Source organism: Eleginops maclovinus, chromosome 21 (genome assembly GCF_036324505.1).
Source record: "Eleginops maclovinus isolate JMC-PN-2008 ecotype Puerto Natales chromosome 21, JC_Emac_rtc_rv5, whole genome shotgun sequence".
Taxonomy (NCBI): Eukaryota; Metazoa; Chordata; class Actinopteri; order Perciformes; family Eleginopidae; genus Eleginops; species Eleginops maclovinus.
In genome coordinates, this window is record NC_086369.1 from 748,756 (window position 1) to 768,922 (window position 20,167).

General features: G+C 45.8%; 1 protein-coding gene across 1 annotated transcript in view; it reads left to right on the forward strand.

The window, feature by feature from the left end:
• ptprn2 (protein tyrosine phosphatase receptor type N2) overlaps positions 1–20,167 on the forward strand; it is a 94,812-nt gene that overhangs the window by 54,399 nt on the left and 20,246 nt on the right. Inside the window, exons 12-13 of the mRNA XM_063912198.1 lie at positions 1,624–1,688; positions 18,641–18,856. Coding sequence (XP_063768268.1) covers positions 1,624–1,688; positions 18,641–18,856 — 281 coding nt within the window. The remainder of the gene's footprint in view (positions 1–1,623; positions 1,689–18,640; positions 18,857–20,167) is intronic.

Here is a 20,167-nt window from a genome sequence, read left to right on the forward strand (position 1 = left end):
GTGTGTCTCTCCTGGGACATGTCTCCATGCTTTAATGCTCAAAAAGCTCTTTATTTTTCTCATACTGTTGGCTCTGTTGTGATTGGTCAACCAGCTTAGAGATGTCCCGCCCCCTTAGCCGTGTTGATGGCGTCATCAATGTTCGGGATCCTTAATAACCAGACGGAGGAAAGAGGACGGATGATTATCCTAAAAGTAGCTTGCTTAATTAGACGGCCTGCTGCATACATTGAGTGGACTCATCGGGACGGATTAAAATAGTAATTAAGCAGACCCTCAGACCGGAGGTTGGGTTCAGCTCTTCAGGGTCATTTGCATAGCCTTCATCTGGGGAAATGGGATTTAAAGGACCTGCTCTTCCTCTCGCTCCTTCTCCACATTCACATGCTAACGAACTCAATAAAAACCATGCTCTTAATTTCTATTACGGCCTCCTTTGATTTTGTTTTCCAATACAAACGTCTCAAGCGGAGGACGGGGAGTCGGGGAGATGTCTGATCTTGAACGATGGATCTTTAACAGCGTCTCACTTTGAGGTTGATTTGCATGAGAATATCCGTGAACAAAGCTCTGGAAATAGCATGCCATATTTGATTAGATCAATCGATGTGAGGATCAAACTCTGCCGGTGTATTCATTACTGCGGGAACAGTGTGTGTGTGTGTGTGTGTGTGCCGGGAGTTCACGAGCACTTCCTCTGCTGCAGGAGGTCCGACACGTGGGGGGATAACAGTCATTTCTATTGGTCAATTTTTAATGTAAACACACTGAAATATCTCACCTTCTATTGGATGGATTGTCAGGAAATTTGGTCCCTGCATTCATGGTTTCCAGAGGTTGGAGCATGGTGATTTTGAGGATCCCCTGACTTTTCCTTGAGCTACACCATATGGTTTTGTGAGAAACGTCTCTAAAGCTAAGGACATTTCTACAAAACCATCAGATCCCATTAACACCAGCAGGACACGCACCTGCAACACATTCCCATCATCCTTAGCTGTACCATAGAGTCCTAACAGCTGGTAATGAGTTAGCATTTAACCCCTTCCTGTCCCCTGGTGTGGAAGTCAATGGTTATCTGAATGTATAATTGGTTGCACCACCCTGTGTGTTTGGATTAGCAAACGTTAGCATGCTTAAACATGGCAAAAACATGCTTCAGTTCATGGCTCTGCTAGGGCCGCTATAGACGTGCTATTTGCTAACGTGTGATTGGTTAGCACGGCAAGCTAAGTGAAGAACAACGGTTGTAGACATGCTACCCACACAGCACGTCATTCATCTGTGCAACTGCAAACAGCCGCCAGCTGTCTCCATCCTCTCAATGGCCATTCTGTGTGTGTGTGTGTGTGTGTGTGTGTGTGTGTGTGTGTGTGTGTGTGTGTGTGTGTGTGTGTGTGTGTGTGTGTGTGTGTGTGTGTGTGTGTGTGTGTGTGTGTGTGTGTGTGTGTGCGTGTGTGTGGGAGAGCCTCATTTTTCTATGACCAGTTTGACATCTGACTCATGTCGTTGTGTGCGTCCCATCACTCTCTGTGTGTTTTCGCTGTCCATTTGTTCGGCCTCAGGAAGTGAAATGTCTGCTGCTCCGTCATCCCGACACCTCGTCTGTTTGTCTCTCCGCAGTGACTCAGAAGCAGCAGCTGGAGAAGGAGACGGGCCTGAAGATAGTGGAGGCCGGAGTCAGTGATGTGAGTCTCAAACACTACGTATACTCTGTGTGGAGAGAGGAAGTGGAGGAACTACAGCCCCTAACAGCTGAATTACCCAAACACAATAGGTCCAGTTTCCGAAATGACTCGTCCACAGGGTGCTGTGTCCGTCTTAAGGCATGGGAATAATGATCAGAAAGACACCAAATGTGGTCCTAATGTAGAGATGTAAGCATAGCATACCATAAAGAGCTCATTCATACCATTTACCATGTTAGTAATGTAAACACTTATACACACATGCATTACAAACGAAAATGGAGTAGGATTTGAGCCTCTGCAGACCATTTACATGCACTTAAACCTGGGCAAAGCATATTAAGCCTCTTTCATGGAACTTTTTGATGATTAAATGGAAAAAAACAAGTATAAGTTCCAAATATCCACCAAAAAAATGATTTAGCGGTGAAATATTTGTATTCCTCTTTAAAAAACTAGACGTGTTAGAGTATTGAAAAGCCTTTGTGGGAGGGGGTTGTTCCTCCACTCTCTGTGATCCACCTCGTCTTGGCATCACACGTGCAGGGATCAAGAAAACACACACACACACACACACACACACACACACACACACACACACACACACACACACACACACACACACACACACACACCTTTTCAAGTGTTTTCCTTTGATTACCGTCCTTTATGTTTCTATAGCAAATAAAACACAACAACAAGACAAGGTGGGGGTGGGGGGTTCTGGTGCTGTTTGGTGCAAGTTAAAGGAGTTGTTGAGGGACAATGAGGGAGATTATGTGGAGTGTGTTTCCTGATGCTCCTCTGCCAATGAGAGGAGGGTGAACGTGTTTTCATTGAACTCTGATAAATATTCATACGTATCGGCGGTGAGGATCTAATCAAGCACCCATTGAAGCGTCATAGCCCCCCCAGTGCCCGCCTGCTAAATGAGTTTCTCCATGGAAATGAGACCATGATGCATGCTGGGAGCTAAATGGAGTCCTTTTTTTGTGTCCTGATTACGTAATCCCGTTGGACAGTTGCTATTGGAAACAGACCGGATCATTTTCCCGTCTCCCTCTTGGTGTCACTGCCTTTCTTCGCCCATCTGCCTCCCACTTATACCTCTCTTTTAGCTCTCTCATCTCATTGTGTCTCCGTCTCCGTCCTACTCCATTATTCCCTTCTTCTACACGGTGACTTTTTGTCTGCCTCGCCTCCTTTTATTCCCACTCAGACTCTGTTCCTGCGCCGGGCTGTGTTTGTCATATCGGGGCCTATTTGTAGATAATTAGCTGCAATAATAGCCTCTCTGCAGGAGGCAGGAGGAGGTGGGGGGGGTCTGTCTTCCACCTCATGGGGAGAAAACCTACGCCGGATTGTGTTTGTAGAAATGTCGGAGGAAGCGTTTACTACAAATAAAGCAAAGTGTGATCTCGCTCAGAGGGCGTTTTATTAGCTGTGTGTGTGTGTGTGGGGGGGGGGGCTCTTCAGATGCATGAGTTTGAAAGGTGTTGAATCAGAAACCAGCTGTCGCAAAGGTTGACCACGAGTGAACGCTCTTTCGTTAGCGGTGGAAACAGGAATCTGCTCGGGGGGGGGGGAGTGTCTCTCTCCCCTCCTCTGTGGTCGCTATCATTAAGTCTTATCGCTGACACCTCCCCCCCACCTCCGCCGTTCTTATTTAAGAGGTGACAAATGACAAAACAGCTTAGGAAGATGTCCGGATAGAGCGGGCGTCGATAGATGTGGACGAGGATAAGCAAATGTCAAAGTGGGGGGGGGGGAGACATCAATCAATGGGCTGGGCGATATCTACTCCTCTGTGGGAGGGGAGAGGAAAAAACAACCGTTTATTTTCTGCATAATGCATGGGGGGGCATAAGCAATGTATTTCCTATTAGCAGCTGTTACCCGAGTGGAGATGGAGGTCCTCTCACAGCAATTTGTGCGTCCTGTAAATGTGTGAGAAGGGGGGGGGGGGGTGCAGGGTCCCTCTTTGCAGCAAGTAGCATCGTTTATGCACAGATATCTGCACCGTGCATCCTCTGTTTCTCCTTCTTCTGTTTCTCCTTCTCCTTCTTCTCCTTCTTCTCCTCCTCCTCCTCCTCCTCCTCCTCCTCCTCCTCCTCCTCCTCCTCCTCCTCCCGTGCAGTCGGACAGCTACATGGCAGAAGAGGTGCTTGTATTTTGACCCAGCATGGCATCCAGAGGGAGTAAAAGGGAGATGCTTTTGGAAAGGGAGGGGCAGGTCGATCAGATGTGTCATGGGAAGGGTATGCTACATGCTAATACTGTCAGTGAGGTCAGAGGGTAGAATATGCAACAGAAACATGAGAGCTAATCTCTAAAAGTGCTCTCTGAATTTAAATATCTCTGCTTACTTTTTCTATTTGTTACCCATCATGAATGAATGTTCTCCTTAGCAGCGGTCTCTCCTCCTTAGCAACGGTCTCTCCTCCTTAGCAACGGTCTCTCCCCCTTAGCAACGGTCTGTTCTCCTTAGCAACGGTCTCTCCTCCTTAGCAACGGTTTCTCCTCCTTAGCAACGGTCTGTCCTCCTTCGTCTGTTAGCGAACGATGAAAGACCGCTAGAATGTCTACATTGACCAATCAGAAGGAACTACACAAGATGTGTAGGAAGAAGGTAATTATGATTGAATGGTGAGGATTTCCACTGATGTGCTTCAGGAGGAGCTTTCCTCTGGATCTGTGCGGTCCCTCTGTGATGATGTCGTGGTTAAATTGAGATTCATCAACACTGTGACGGCGGTCTGATGGTGGAGATCACTCCGGTGAAATGCTCGTGTGGAGAGGCTCTCATTACGCAGAGAAATCCCTGAGCTGCATGGAAATCATATCTGGCAGGGTGTGTGTGTGTGTGTGTGTGTGTATAGTGCATAATGCTGGTGTTAATGGGTTCATAGTGTCAGAAGTCACTGGTTCCAGGACTTGGGAGAACGCCATGATCGTAATAGCTCACATTGTTATATTTCTGATGGAAAACCAGGTTCTAAAGAACACTGGGTATTTTGTAGTAGTTCCATGTTCTGCTACCCTTTACTTCTAGTCCACTTCCTCTCTGTATGCTTGACTACTCAGATTCTCAGAGATTCTGCTCTGTTCCAGGTGTTTGTGCCTCTACCGCCTCTATTTTGAACTCACAACTTATACTACAGGAAGTATTTGTAGACTACGGTATCACTGCTCAGTACCTTCTCTGAAAAAGTAAAACACAAAGCAAACTTAAGGAACAAGAGTCTCCTTTAATGCACTCAATGCCTCGTGCTTCAGGCGTGATCACATTACATTTGCATTTCGTTTCGGCAGAAAAAACACAATTTCCCATAAATATTTATTCCCCTATTTTTCATATCACGGTTGTCGGGGAAAATCAGTGCATTTTTTTTTGTAGCTTTTCCTTTAATCTAACAAAGCCTGAACGCTGCAGCACATATAGCACTTAACAACAAACACGGTGTGGGGATGCAATTCCTCCGAGCGGACGGGACAAATCATTGCAGAGCGACTTCAAAGGGAAGGCACCCTGACCGTTCCCTAGCAGAGAGAGGAGACAGAAATAAATAAGTGTGATAACAGTTGTACAAATTGATCTTGAAACGGCTCGGCTATATGCTTTACTTCAAAACATATTTCCCCGTGGTGGCTTTTCAAGTAACGAGATGAGAGTTTCTATGTTAATATTCTCATTTGAGTGTCAGAAAGGGCCTTGCATTGCAGGGTCTACTTTCCACCCTCCGTGCGAATCAATTCCACATCAATTGCCTCGTCCACATCCAGACGCCGTCATGAAGCCAGGAGCTGCCGCCTGTAAACATTTCAGCAGTCAGAGCGGGAAGAAGGCCAATCTGGCTGCTCTAAAAGTGTCTGAAATGCCATTACTGTGGCAGATCTGGATGTGAAATGTCATGTTGGAGCAGCCCCACTGTGCCTGCAGAAACACTGGAGACTCCAGCTGCCTCCCGCTGATGAAAGCCCGTCCAGCAGCTCCACTCCTCAGCAACCTTTTACCATCACCTGACCTTTGGACTGCAGAAATGCCTTTGATAGCATGCCATGCAGCGTGGTATTTGCCTTTTCCATATATCGGGACACGTGCTCCCCCCCGGCTGCGGGTGAACTGGTCTGTTTTTAATGAGCGTCGGGATGTAAAATGTTTACTCTCCCAGCGTCCTTTATGTGCCGCTGCCTTTGTTAAACAGGTGTGCAATGTGGCTCGGCCTGTCGAAGGGCAAGTCCTCCTCCTCCTCTTCTCAGACATTTCTTCTTGGAAATAAACTCACGGGTTAGGTGGACCTGGAGGTGTTGAGCTTTGGATGAATCAGTGCAACATCTACCGATAAAAACCCCTTCATAAATCATCAATCTGTGCTCTTCACATTCAGTAATCCTGTGCATTTCTCCCAATAACTTTAGTTTCAAAGCCTTTGGTTCTTCTTCTTCTTTGGGAGACTCCTACCACCTCTTAAAGCAGACCTAAAGGCTCCAAAGGAGTCCTTGGTCGACCTGCTCGGCATATTTTAATAAGAAATGATGACACTCCAGAGACTGACTGGACCCCCCGCTGCTTCCCTTCCTTTTCCACCTCAGTGGATTCCCTCTGAGCTGCTCATTGAACTCTCCCGGTGTAGCACGGATTAGCTTTTCTGTGCTGCTGTCATGTAGAGTGGTGTGGGAATGAGTCCTAAAACCTGGAAATAAGCATTTGATCACTTCCTGTTCCCTGGTGTGGAAGTCAATGGTGGATTTGAGCGTGGTTTTGGTTAGAAGGCCGAATCGTAATGGCTTAAATTAGCATCGTTAGCTCGCTAGCTGCCATCTGGGTTTTTGTGGAGGTTCACCCTACAAAAAAGTCATCTGTACTCCTGCAGTTCAACAACTAACCCCTTCAGGTACTCCGGACTAAACACACTCTGACAAATGCCTGTTTTTCTGACGTTAAAGCGGTTACACCGGGCCGACGGTTGGCCCGCGGCGCTGCTAAGGTGCCAGATGCGTTAAGCTAGCAGCGGCTGATAAATACCAGAAGGTGAGGCTCTGAAGCCGGATCACCCTGTCCTGCATCCCGCTGCCAGGCCCCCGCCGGCATGCAGCTCTTCAGGCCAAATGGCAGCCCCCTTCAACGCTGACATTTAAAACCTCTGCCTTGCCATCCAGCTGTGGACCAACCCCCCCAGTATACGCTCACTCCCAGTGCTGCTGCTGCCATGGTTCAAACACTTGTAGGAGTGCTAGGAATGAAAGAACGTCACCTTGTGCTTTAAAAAGGGGGAAATGTATTTATTTGGGATATTTCTTTCCCTATCTTTCCTATTGTGATATAATTTGATGTTACTACCTTCCCTGCTACTCTCCATAAAATTGTGGCCAATTTAGTCGTCTAATTTTGACAAACAATCGTTTTTGCATCCACCAGTGGGGGATTTACAGAAGTATCTTAAGTATTCTCTTCAGTTTGTGTTAACCACAGACCTTATTCCAGACTCACAACCAAAAACACATTCAGAAAACCATTGACTTCCATATAAGGGAACAGGAAGTGGTGAAACGCTGACCTGCAGCAGTATTGATATTTCTCTACTGAAATCGATGCCGTATTTCCAAAAATGAGATCAAATTGTACAGTAAAGATGTTTAAAAACTACTAAACAGGTATTACTTTATCAAATGTGTATTATTTAACAAGTATACTGCAGGAATAACTCCACCTTGATGTATAATTTAGCTGTCTTTAGCAAACACCACTCTTTGAGTCTGATGAAAGCTTATTAATTATTGCTCAGCGAGCGCAGGACCCGGAAACCACTTTGCTCTGAGCAAATTAAATCTAATCAACTGTCGCATCATGTTTTATTGACTTTAATTGACTGTAATTGTGGACCCCCGCTGTAACTGCTGGTTACTTTCTGCATGGCAAGGTCAACTCAACTGCCTGATGAGCTGGTTATGCTATTTTATGGGATGGCCTTCGCTTCGGAGGCAGTCTGAAGATCTTCAGTGGAGAAAAAGCATGAAATGAATCTGAGCGGCTTCACGGCTTCGGCTAGTCTGCTCTGTGGTGATTGGTCTACCTCTTCAAGAGGTCCCTCCCCTTTAGCCTATCACGTACAATGTGTTCCACTGCCAGCCAATAGGGGCGCTAGTTTTTCCTACTGATGTCACTATGTTCCGGAAGTAAACAAAGGAGTCCAATGGAGGCGTTTCAGGCAGGGGACTTTTTAGCCTCTGCAGACCATTTACATGCATTAAAACCTATAGAACACACTACAGGAGAGGGAAACAAATAGCACGACAAGGCCTCTTTAATAGGAGAAAGGGGAAAGAGAAATACTGACGTAGGCTACGATGTCACCTCCTTTAAGGAAGTAAGACACGGCACGAAGCAAAAGCATTTCAAAGTCAAACAGGATCAGGCAGCTTCTCAATAAGGACCACTCTGGCTTTAGGAGAAGCATACCTTGCTAACTCACTAGCTTCATGGTACCCCCTCTGGTGTATGGTATACCTGTTGAATCATCACGTAGCTGAAGGGTGAAATGGCTACTCAAATATCATATCAATATTTTTTTACGTGAACCTGTACCTGCTATTTAATCTTGTCACATGTCCTTCAACAGCTGACACTAATGAGACCCTTGACTCGTGAACTGCAGACTGTTATAAACGTCCTCTTCCATCCCATTATATGATGCAATCATTGCAGCTTGTCAGAAGCAGCGCAGATCCAACATGTGAACGCTTGCTGTGAGTCGGAGAGGCGTCCTGCTGCTGAGGGGGGGGGTTAGCTTTACATATCGCAGTCATGTCGCTGCTAACATGCTTATATGCATTCACTAGCATCCTGTCGAGGGTTAGTGGGGAATGCAGAGAAGCGGCTAACATCCAGGGAGGACAGAAATAGGATTCCAGATGCTGAAAACCTCAGAATGACATCCCGATTTATTCTAAAAGCGTGCACAACTACAGTCTGACAGAAATCACTAAAGCACCTTTTATCTGATTGTCTCAAACTAAAGGACTCCCACTCCCGGGTGTATCTCTATACTTTAGTGGAAGAATCACAAAGAAATCTGTCATTTTTCATCCCTCGTCACATCGGGAACTAATAGAAAGAATTACATTTCATTGTTAGAGGCGACAAAGGGAGAAGGGATCTCTGCATTCAGGTCCACGACTCCCACGTCAGTCACGTTATTCCCTCTGAAGGAGGAGGGGGGAGAGAGCGGGGTAATTATGTGTGTTGGTGAAAATAGGGCCTGATTGATTATATGCATTTACAATAATGAGCCGTCGGTGAACCATCACGTTACAGAGCCGTCAGAACCCTGACATAAATCATAATTAATGCTGCCGTTAGAATTTGTGATCAGCCGTCGGAGGTCGTGGTGCAAACACACAGTAAAAAAAAAACTCCAATGTTTTACTGCATTTAAATGGTCTGCAGGGGCAAAAATCCCACATTTCTGAGACATAGTGACATCACTACGGAAGAATTGCGCTCCAACACATTGTACGTGATAGGCTAAGGGGGCCGGACATCTCCAAGGAGGTTGACCAATCACAGACTGGCCTCTGGTTTCAGACAGGCAGGCAGTATGGGAAAAACAACCAAATATACATTCAGAAAACCATTGACTTCTAGACCAGGGGACAGGAAGTAGTTAAACGCTGACTTATTATCGAGTTTTAGGACTCATTCCTGCACCACTCTATTAGCATGGCTGCTGATTTGGCTGCCTGCCACCCCACTATCGGGGATGATGTGCCAAGTTACCCCTAACCTCACACGCACACTCACACACACACACACACACACACACACACACACACACACACACACACACACACACACACACACACACACACACACACACACACACACACACACACACATACACACATACACACACACACACACACACACACACACACACACGCACGCCGGCACAGCGTTGTCATGGTGACACCAGGGGTAAAAACGCCTAATGGAGACGCTGATGAGAGTTTATGAGGCTGTGAGCGGTCGCAGGGAGGCGACCCCCGGCCTCCTGTGGCTCCACATGTCTATCTCCACTTACAGGAGCGGCAGCTGATCAGCCGGGCGGATGCTGCCACACACAGGTGCTGCTTGTCCAATCAGGTGTGATCAGAAAGGTATATCATCGTTTAGTCCAAACGAGAACAATTAGCGCAGAGCTGGTGATTAGTCTCCATGCTTTAACGTTCAGAAGGATCTTTATTTTTCTCATACAGCTCCTCTTTTCACCCTCTGTCTGAAACCAGAGCCCAGCTCTGATTGAGATTCTAGCCTTTGCAGACCATTTACAGGCACTATATAACACACTAGAGGGGCGGGAAAACACCCCAAAAAGCATCATTAGAAACCACCATAATGACATGAATATTTCACATTCATCATCTGTTGTGATTGGTCCACCTGCTCTGAGATGTCCCGCCCCATAGCCTATCACGTACAATGTGTCGGAGCGCTAGCCAATAGGAGGGCGAGTGTTACAGAGTGATGTCCCGGACCCCAAAAAGCAGGATCAGGAAAGACTTTGTTTGAGAAAGCTGAGATGATTGACACTGTTCTTAATTCCCAACTGGTTTCAGATGATTCCGAGTCTACAAAACCATCAGGTCTGACAGGGATAATGTTTGCTAAAGCGCCAAAATGAATAAAACCAAGTTAGTTTCAAAGTTTACATCTTCAAAATGAACCGTAAGGATGTTTGCACTGCGCTCAGATTAGCATAAAGGAAAAAGACGAGGGTGGCTGCTTCAGGTGTTGGAGGAGGGGGGCTATGATGCTGTAGGTAAACCAATAGAGAAGTCCTGATTGGCTGAAACACGGCAGCTCCACGACAGGTGATGGAAGGGTCTCTCCGGAGATAAAGGAGGAACACACGGCGGCTTTAATTGTTTTGTTTGAATTGAATCCACACTGCTTTTAGACCCCGCCCGCACGGCTCCTCTTCTTTATCATCTCGAGGGGAGAGATAAAACTGCAATTAATTTTGAACGAGGGGGAGACAATACATCACGTCACACACGAGTGGTGGTGGTGGGACGGGGGGCACCGCAGAACAACAGAGGTATTCAGAGGTAGCTTTCATAACTGGGAGAAGGGACAAAGAGAGGGGGCTCTGAACACCTGGGGCCACATCTGAAGACCCCGAGAACACTGGAGAGCCGTCAGAGAAACAGTGAAGAGCATCGTGATTGTTCAGCAGGCTGGGGAGTAATAGATTACATGGGATAAGTGTTACAGTAACCTGATTAAGATTTACTCTGAGGGAATATAGGTTTTCTTATTCCTGATTAATCCTGTTATATTTAATCCGTGACTCCTAAAACAGTCCTCATTTCTAATGCTTTTTATGGGTTATTTTTATTCACTTTTATAATTTGTTTAAGGTTTCATTCATTATTTTATGTTCTAACTTTTTAAAACAAATTCTTCATATCTGTTGTATTATTTGAAAGGCTTTTTAAAATGCGTTTATTTATTGTATTTTTATTTCTATTCATTTTGTTTTTATTTATGTTTATCATTTAATTACATTTTTTATTCAATGTTTTATTATTTATTTAGTTTTTGTCTTTTTTTGTTTCCATTTTTCAATATTTCTTGGTGTCTTTGATCACGTTTTAAAGCGCTCCTTAAATACGTAGTTTGATCATGAAGCAGTGCTCTCTGTAAGCCTCATGTAAAGCGTCATAATTGACCCTAAACAAGCTTCCCTCTGTTGTCGTCCTCATAGATTACAACAGCATCTCCATCATATCACAGCACTGTGTGTGTTTGAAGTGCACATTGTTGGTGTGTGTGTTTGTGTGTGTGTGTGTGTGTGTGTGTGTGGGGGGGGGGGGTTTGCCTCTGTGCTTTAAATATAGTCGAGATGACAGGCGTAGCATTTACCTTGATGTTTGCAGCTTTGAACCGCTTGGCATGGGCACTGCCTGCACCGAGATTCACATGAGAAGAAGAGAGAGGCCTATTTGAACATCTGGGGAACACAGCGTCAGAGTGACATGGCACACACACACACACACACACACACACACACACACACACACACACACACACACAAGCACTCCGGTCCCAGTTGTGTGCGTTTGTCTTTAGTGTCCCTGGTCTCCGGCTGTGTGCGTTTGTCTTTAGTGTCCCCTGGTCTCCAGCTGTGTGCGTCTGTCTTTAGTGTCCCCTGGTCTCCGCTGTGTGCGTCTCTCTTTAGTGTCCCCTGGTCTCCAGCTGTGTGCGTCTCTCTTTAGTGTCCCCTGGTCTCCGGCTGTGTGCGTCTCTCTTTAGTGTCCCCTGGTCTCCAGCTGTGTGCGTCTCTCTTTAGTGTCCCCTGGTCTCCAGATGTGTGCGTCTCTCTTTAGTGTCCCCTGGTCTCCAGCTGTGTGCGTCTCTCTTTAGTGTCCCCTGGTCTCCAGCTGTGTGCGTCTCTCTTTAGTGTCCCCTGGTCTCCAGCTGTCTGCGTCTCTCTTCAGTGTCCCCTGGTCTCCAGCTGTCTGGTCTCTCTTTAGTGTCCCCTGGTCTCCAGCTGTGTGTGTCTCTCTTTAGTGTCCCCTGGGCTCCAGCTGTGTGCGTCTCTCTTTAGTGTCCCCTGGTCTCCAGCTGTCTGCGTCTCTCTTCAGTGTCCCCTGGTCTCCAGCTGTCTGGTCTCTCTTTAGTGTCCCCTGGTCTCCAGCTGTGTGCGTCTCTCTTTAGTGTCCCCTGGGCTCCAGCTGTGTGCGTCTCTCTTTAGTGTCCCCTGGTCTCCAGCTGTCTGGTCTCTCTTTAGTGTCCCCTGGTCTCCAGATGTGTGCGTCTCTCTTTAGTGTCCCCTGGTCTCCAGCTGTGTGCGTCTCTCTTTAGTGTCCCCTGGTCTCCAGCTGTGTGCGTCTCTCTTTAGTGTCCCCTGGTCTCCGGCTGTGTGCGTCTCTCTTTAGTGTCCCCTGGTCTCCAGCTGTGTGCGTCTCTCTTTAGTGTCCCCTGGTCTCCAGATGTGTGCGTCTCTCTTTATTTATTTATATATATAAATATATAATATATATTTATTTATATATATAAATATATAATATATATTTATTTATATATATAAATATAAATATATATTTATTTATATTTATATATATAAATATATATTTATTTATAAATATAAATAAATATTGTGCTCTAACGATATCACTGGTTAGTTCTGCAGGTACACTGTGCAGCTGCTGCTCTCCTGTACAGCAGCAGTACAAACAGCATTAGCCTCTCACTGATGTCGTTACACTGTGTGTGTGTGTGTGTGTGTGTGTGTGTGTTTGATCAGGTATATATTACTGTTTCTAACGCTTGTCTGTGCCCACGCTTGCAGGAACACACACTCACATGCATTTTGCAAGAAGGAGCCAGATGCATGTGTGTTTAGATGCACACGGGGAAATGCATGTTAATATGTTGTGCAGCAGACCTCACACCCTCCTGATGAAGTGAAGTGCAGCCCGTTATTTAAACACACACGCCAGTTTTCCATCTTTTTTATTAGAAATATGTCACAGAGGCAAACAGGAGGAGTGTTCAAACCACCCGAGGAAGTGCTTTACTGCAGGAACACGCACGCGCGCGCGCCAGTGACCATAACAAGTGACCTCTCCAGTCTCTCTGCTTCCCGGTTTCTGTGGCGGGGAATCGATGCCCCTCCCTGATGTGAGAGCCATTAGCACCGGCCTCCTCACTGCAGGGAGTGACACGGCTCGTGAGATGTGTTAAAATGTTCAAATGGAGAGAGGGGATACACAACAGGTGCAATGTCAGGGGGGGTTCTGTCTGTTTCTGTCAGGGGAATACCCTCCTGTGCACGGTGGGTTTGGATACGGCTGACAGGTGGGCGACCGGGGGGTCTGATGTGCAGAGGAGTGAGCGGGGATCTCTTCCAGTTCACCGCAGAGCAGAACAGATATCATCGCATGCTTGGCCGATATTCTGCGGATTAACTCGGGATAAAAGTCCTCCACCACTCGAGCCACAGCGAGCATTTCAGCTGCAGGATAAATGTCCGTATGACTGGTGTCGGTTGCACCATGCATGTTTGTACCCTCTGTGTATTCTGAATAATTCCTGATAAATTACAAGTGTGCAGACAGCATGACATGCAGAGTGTCCCTCCTCCAGGGGACCCGACCTGCAGAAAAGCCCTCATAACTCCCCTCACATTTAAGGGTTTCAGCCGCAGTTTGAGGGTCTCTGCTTCAGATTTGCTGCTTTTTGTTCTCGCCTTCACATTGCCAACTCCAGCTGTCACACAGAGGGACAATAGAGGAGGGGGGGGGGTGCTCTCTGAATGGAAAAAATAAACTAGAGAGCCCCCCCCCCGCTCCTCCAGGACTCGTCATCTGCATTTGACAGGACCCCCGTTCTCCTCTGTTCACCGCCCCTTTCTCCCTTTCTTGCTCCCTTTCTCTCTCTAATCCCCCTCTCTGCCTCTCTCCCTGCTAAGTGCAGCTGTTGGGGGTTTTTTCAGCCTGATTGCTAATTAGGAGAGATTTTATCCTAAAAACTTGTTAAACTTGCAATTTCCCTTCTCCCGCTCTCTTTATTCCTGCATAGAGCCCCTTTATATATAACATTTTGCACCCATGCATGCAGCTTTCATATAGCTGCTATTAGAGCTGCAGATAATTAAATATACAAGGGAACTCTTTACAAGGACTGAAATTGGTGCATAAACTTAGGAAATGTATGATTCTGGTGTCAAATAAAACATTTCTGACCACTTAGAAACCAAATTCAGACGTCAGGAGCTTCTTTTTAACATATCTAATCCATAAAATCAATAATCTACCAATGTAAATCACTAAATCTGCCAGCATAGAGGACTAATATTGGTTTAAGGGTGGTTTAGGATCCCAAATGCTTTCTAATAAGCGCCATATTTAACATTTTAGTGTTAAAAGACACAGAAAAGCTCTGAAGAATGCTCTAAATGTCAAAAAGTCTGCAAAATTTGTCTAGTTTTGGTGAAATTTGGCTGCAAATGGTCACAATTTTGAAGATTCAAGTGTCTCTTTCACAATAAAAGCCCCCAGATTGATGCACATGGACATTTGGTTGCTTGTCTCCACTTTTTCTGAGCCGTCACTACGTCTCTCCGCAGCCCCACACCTCTGTGAGCTACAGACGGGCTTCTCCTCTCATTCTGCTCACATCACGGAGGAAAAAGCCGAGCCTGAGAACACAGCGCTTCACACAGAGACCCCCGGTCGCTCAACAAATGAGTGTCTGGCCCGGCGTCCATTCACTCCGACCCCCTCGAGCCCCGCAAGCCTATTAGCCCGGCATCGCTCCTGTCGACAACATGTGGAGGCATCGCTATAGCAACCGGTGGATATGACATGTGCAATGGACAGGGGGGTTGGGGGGGGGGACTCCTGAGCTGCTGAATATAAGGAGGGGCTCAGCCTTAACTAAATGATGGAAAAAAAACACCACCCTCCTCCTCCTCCTCCTCCTGTCTTTTTTCATTGGAGGCGCTGAAAGGACTCGGGTTGCGGGGCTTCTTCTTTCTGCACATTCTTGCAAAGCTCGGAGAATCAGGCGGGCATATCCCACATTCTTCTCCCTGTTTCTTATTCTTGCATCTTCGCGCTTTTTGTTGGACCCTCGCAGCCCAGGGGAACTTTTTTTTTTGGAGCAGCGTTACGCACGGACAGACGCTTCTTCTCCTTCTCCTTCTCCTCGTTGGAGCTGCAGCAGTGGCGGAGGAGGTGGTGGTGTTTAAACATGATGATGATCTGTGGAATACAGCACGAAGCAGCCTCTGTTTGCACTGATATGTGCACTCTGCTCCGAGACATGGATCTGGGTAATTATCTCTCGTTTTTGTGCCGATTCGGTGCGTAAAAAGGCACATCAGAGGATCCGCTTTGAAAACTTGTCACATTTGAAGCTGCTGGGAAAAAATAGTCTTTCATTTCTATCCATCGCTGCTGCATCTCCTAAAGCTTACGGGGGGAAATATTGCAGAAAAAATGCACGTAAATGTAGGTCATTTAAACGTAGATTCATCTGAATAAACCCGGGTCCTGAGCCCCGGTTCGCTGGGAGCACATCTGGCTGCAGGGACAGAGTTTGTGCATGTTCAGGAGGTGGAAAATCAGCTCTGAGTTTCATGTTTTTATTCTTTATAATCATACAAAGTCAAACGATTAAATACATTTGTTTGTATTGTATTAAATCGGATTCGTTTTACAAATTCTGAGATGCATTTCCCTCATTTGTATTATTAGAATTATTTTAAACTGCATTTTTATTGCGATTTATTCCCTTATTTATTTATTTTTGAAGGTTAATAAATGTGACTAAAAATAAGGATTCTGCTGCACCATTTATAACAATTTAGCCTTTTCTTTTACCTTAAACCCATGAAATATACCATGCATGTAGTTTGCTAAATTGTGCATCTGTCTTGTTATTCGGGTCACATTTTATTGCTCCGATTTTAAACTCTTGCTGAGGTTCTGGAGGATTTCTTTCTTGTTCTTCTGGAGGGTTTTGTGTTTGGAGTGAAAGGGAGTCCAGCCGCCCGCCAACACCTCTCTGCCTGACCTCTCCTCTATCATTTAAATAATCCACCGAGATCCATCTGTCCCTCGCCTGCTCTCAGAGTGGCTCATTCACACAGAATCAGAAGAAGGAGAGTCTGGTAGATAAATACCCATTAACAGGAATAAAAAGAGGGATGAATGGAATCTTTTTAAATGCTTTTATTCCATTTTATCGTAGAAATGCAAAATCCTCTTCTAACATTACAATAGACATTCTTTGCAAGCTTTTATTTGTATTTTGAAATCATTTGTCAGTGTTGTAGTACTCAGTTTTAAGACTCAAATTGTAATGAAATTAAATGCAATTTTTTAAGGCTCTAAAGGCCGATTGAGGGTATTATTTGCTTCACATCTCCTCCTCTATACAACATCTTTCGAACCCGATTAGTGTCTTCAAACACTCCTTTCAAGCCCCCACAGATCCTGAGAAATCACATTTTTCATTCACTTGATATATTTTTCTCTTAGAATTAAGAAAGTGTTTGAGTTGTCAGGTTTGGAGTCTATAGGGGGCTCTTCAGAGGCATGGACGTGTGGTTCTGACTTTTCAACACGTCTGAGGGCTTTTAAATGTGCCATACATGCAGGCTCTGACAGTGTGAGTGTGTCTGAGAGGAGGCTTTTTCAACCTGATCATCTTTGATTAAACAGATTTATTTTGCTCTTAGAGTAAAGGAAGTGTGTGAGTCGTCGGGCAGGGTTGCAGTCTATAGAAGGCGCTTCAGAGGCGTGTGATTTTGTGGGAATAGGTGGACGACTCAACACGTCTGAGGGGTTTTAAATGCACTATGTATTGTGAGAGACGATGCATTTTGATCATTTGATCACCCCATAGAATCCAGGCCCATCCCCCCCTCTTAAGCCCCTCGTCTCACCTCTCGACGCCTGATTACAACGACGTGCTCGAAGCCACAGCAATCAGCAGCAAGGCCCAACACCGTAATTGAACAAACCGCGGCGTCCGCAAGCCACTGGAAACATTGGCAATTACGCTCCACAAGGTCAGAGCGTGTCAGTGGAGAGAGGGTCTGTGCACCAACATGTAGACCTCCTGCAGACGGCCCGGGGCAGGGTAAATGTCAGCGCTGTTAGCGTTGTTTAGTAGATTTGGTCCGAAAGATCGGTCTTGCACTAGACGAGCCTGTGATTTGATATACAGATGTGTGCTAGCTGGTTAAATCAGATTAAAACTGACCCGTCTTTTTGATGCAGGAAAAATCTAAACTGACTTCCATATTTCATGCAGTCTCTAACAGATCCACTTCACCCATCAATCCCTACATATTGCATGCAGACAATTACCTGCTGATGCATTTGTGCATTGATGTTTATTAGCTGCTCAAATTAGATTAAAACTTTGGCTTTTAACCATCTTTCTGTGTGAATTCATGCAGGAAAAATCTAAACCAACTTGGCACTGTGTCCGTATTTCATGCAGTCTCCAACAGTAGCTCCACTCCTGCTCATCATTAATTACCCCTTCCCAATTAATGCTCCTAACTTTTAAAATGCATCAGTGGGGCCCACGGGGGGGTTCATCAGTACAGTAAATGCAGCAATTATAAACACAGTGGGCAGTTCTTCAACCTGCGCCACTGATGGAGCTCTGTCAGATGATATTACATTGAATATCACAGACAGACCCTCCTGTTAGCATGTAGCACAGTTAGCACAGCTGAATATTTAGAATTTCCGTCCTGCTAGCCATTAGCCGTGCAGCTAATCCAGCCAAACTCAGAACCACAGGAGCTAATTAAGCCGCAGTTTAATGGGTCCAAACCTCCGGTAGTTGCACCGTGCCAAACCACACCGTGCCAGATCTAAATGGGGGTGTACATATCCATAGTGGGAGGAGAAAAGGTGTTATAAGCAGGCTTGGGGGAGTAATGCATTGTAGTTCAATTATGGATTCCTAGCATGATTACAAAGTAAAAGTAAAAGAGTTTTGATCACTGTAATCTACATGACTTGTTGTTATTTCATACAGATGTTTGACATTTGTTTTGCATCAGTGCATCTTTAATGTTAATTTCAGTCGAAATAACTCAAATATGTAGAGCTCAAAACTGTGTTTTTTTAAGTGTAAATGAAGTCTTTTGACCTTAAAGGACAAATTGCGTGAAATTAAGTTGGTTTTAAAAGTGAAACACAGATGTGTGGGAGGATAAACGCTTTATAAACAGGACAAAAGTTGCACAGTTACTTTTTACACGTCATTTTTGGGATAAAAAGGTCAAAAATATTTGAGTTATTTTGACTTAAATTAAGATCAGAGGGACATATCTTGATAGGAGGGTGAAACCAGAATCAGATGCACCCTCTCCTCCTCCTCCTCCTCCTCCTCATCTCCTTCCCTGTGTGTCCTGCAGAGGGGCAGCCTGACGGAGATCCCGGTGGTGAAGACGACCCGGGTGGAGTCGGGTCAGTTCCTGCTGCTCTCCGTCCTCTGCATGCTCTTCATCTTGGTGGCGCTGGTCGTCTCCACCACCTTCTTCTGCGTCCGCCAGCGCTCACACCTGCGCCTAAAGGAGAAGCTGGCCAGCCTGGGCACGGACACCAGCATCGACGCTACCACCACCTATCAGGTGAGAGCAGGGGGGTTTTCTGTGAGCCAATCAGGAGCCAGGATGCTCGGCATGTGCTCTGCTATTGGACGGCTTTATTAGGGGGTTTTCTGATGGGTTTCTTAGAGTGTGTGTGTTTGAATGGTTCTCTACTACATGCTTTTATGAAGCTTTTGGTTATATCGATAAGCTTTTTGGTTAAATTAGGTGTTTGTTTTTAATTTTGCAGCACTTGAAGTATTTAAAAGAAATGTGCTCGTTATTTATTAGATTTTAAGAAATGTCGATCCTAATGCTCCAATATATATCCACTTAAATGATTCAATGTTCACCCTTTGTGTGTGTGTGTGTGTGTGTGTGTGTGTGTGTGTGTGTGTGTGTGTGTGTGTGTGTGTGTGTGTGTGTGTGTGTGTGTGTGTGTGTGTGTGTGTGTGTGTGTGTGTGTGTGTGTGTGTGTGTGTGTGTGTGGATTCTCAGCGTCGGGGCTCAGCTGTGCCCAGCGTGTCACTCAGAGCATATCTATCTGCTTGTCGCGTTCACATCTTCAATATTTAATCAGGTTTGCACCGCTCCTATTGGCTAGCACGCCAACAACAGGGTACGTGATAGGTTAAGGGGGCGGGGCATCTCTAAGCAGGTTGACCAATCACAACAGAGCAGGTCAGTTCAATGCTTTAATGTTAAAATAACAGAGCTTTTTGAACTGTAGAGCGTGGAGACATGTCCCAGGAGAGACCCTTTAAGGTTTCTGTCTCTGAGTTCAACTCTCTCTCCTCTGCAGAGAGGCTGAAGTAGGATGAGTTATGAGCTGGACCTCCGTGCCGCCCCGAGGCCGAGGCCCAGGGCGCTGCTTCATGACTCTCATCATTAAAGTCTGGCGGCTGGAAAGCTGATCGTAGAACCGCGGGCTTACACAGCTGAGCTCCGGAGGGAAATATCAGCGTGATAGATATCAGGAGCAGATAGGGCCTGCTTTCTCGTGGCATTTTCCTCGCCCCGGTTATTAATTGAATATGCAAATCGAGTGTGTGGAGATGACTCACGAACCCCACATGATGGGGTTTCTAGATTAGGAGGAAGACCACACCTTTATGGAGGGAGTAAAAACAGGGCACACATCTCACATTTCTGAGAATAGATGATGCCTACGTTTGGGGTTTTATGTCCTGATTGATGCTGGGAGAAACAGCTGAGTCATTGGGAGCATCAAAAGAGGAAATTAGACTTTAAAATGGTGCAAATGCAATAATATCTCCCCTGCTTTCTGTCTGTGGTTTCATGCATTCACCATGACATCTACTGTAAGATTGATGCATATAATCCCCTTTGTCT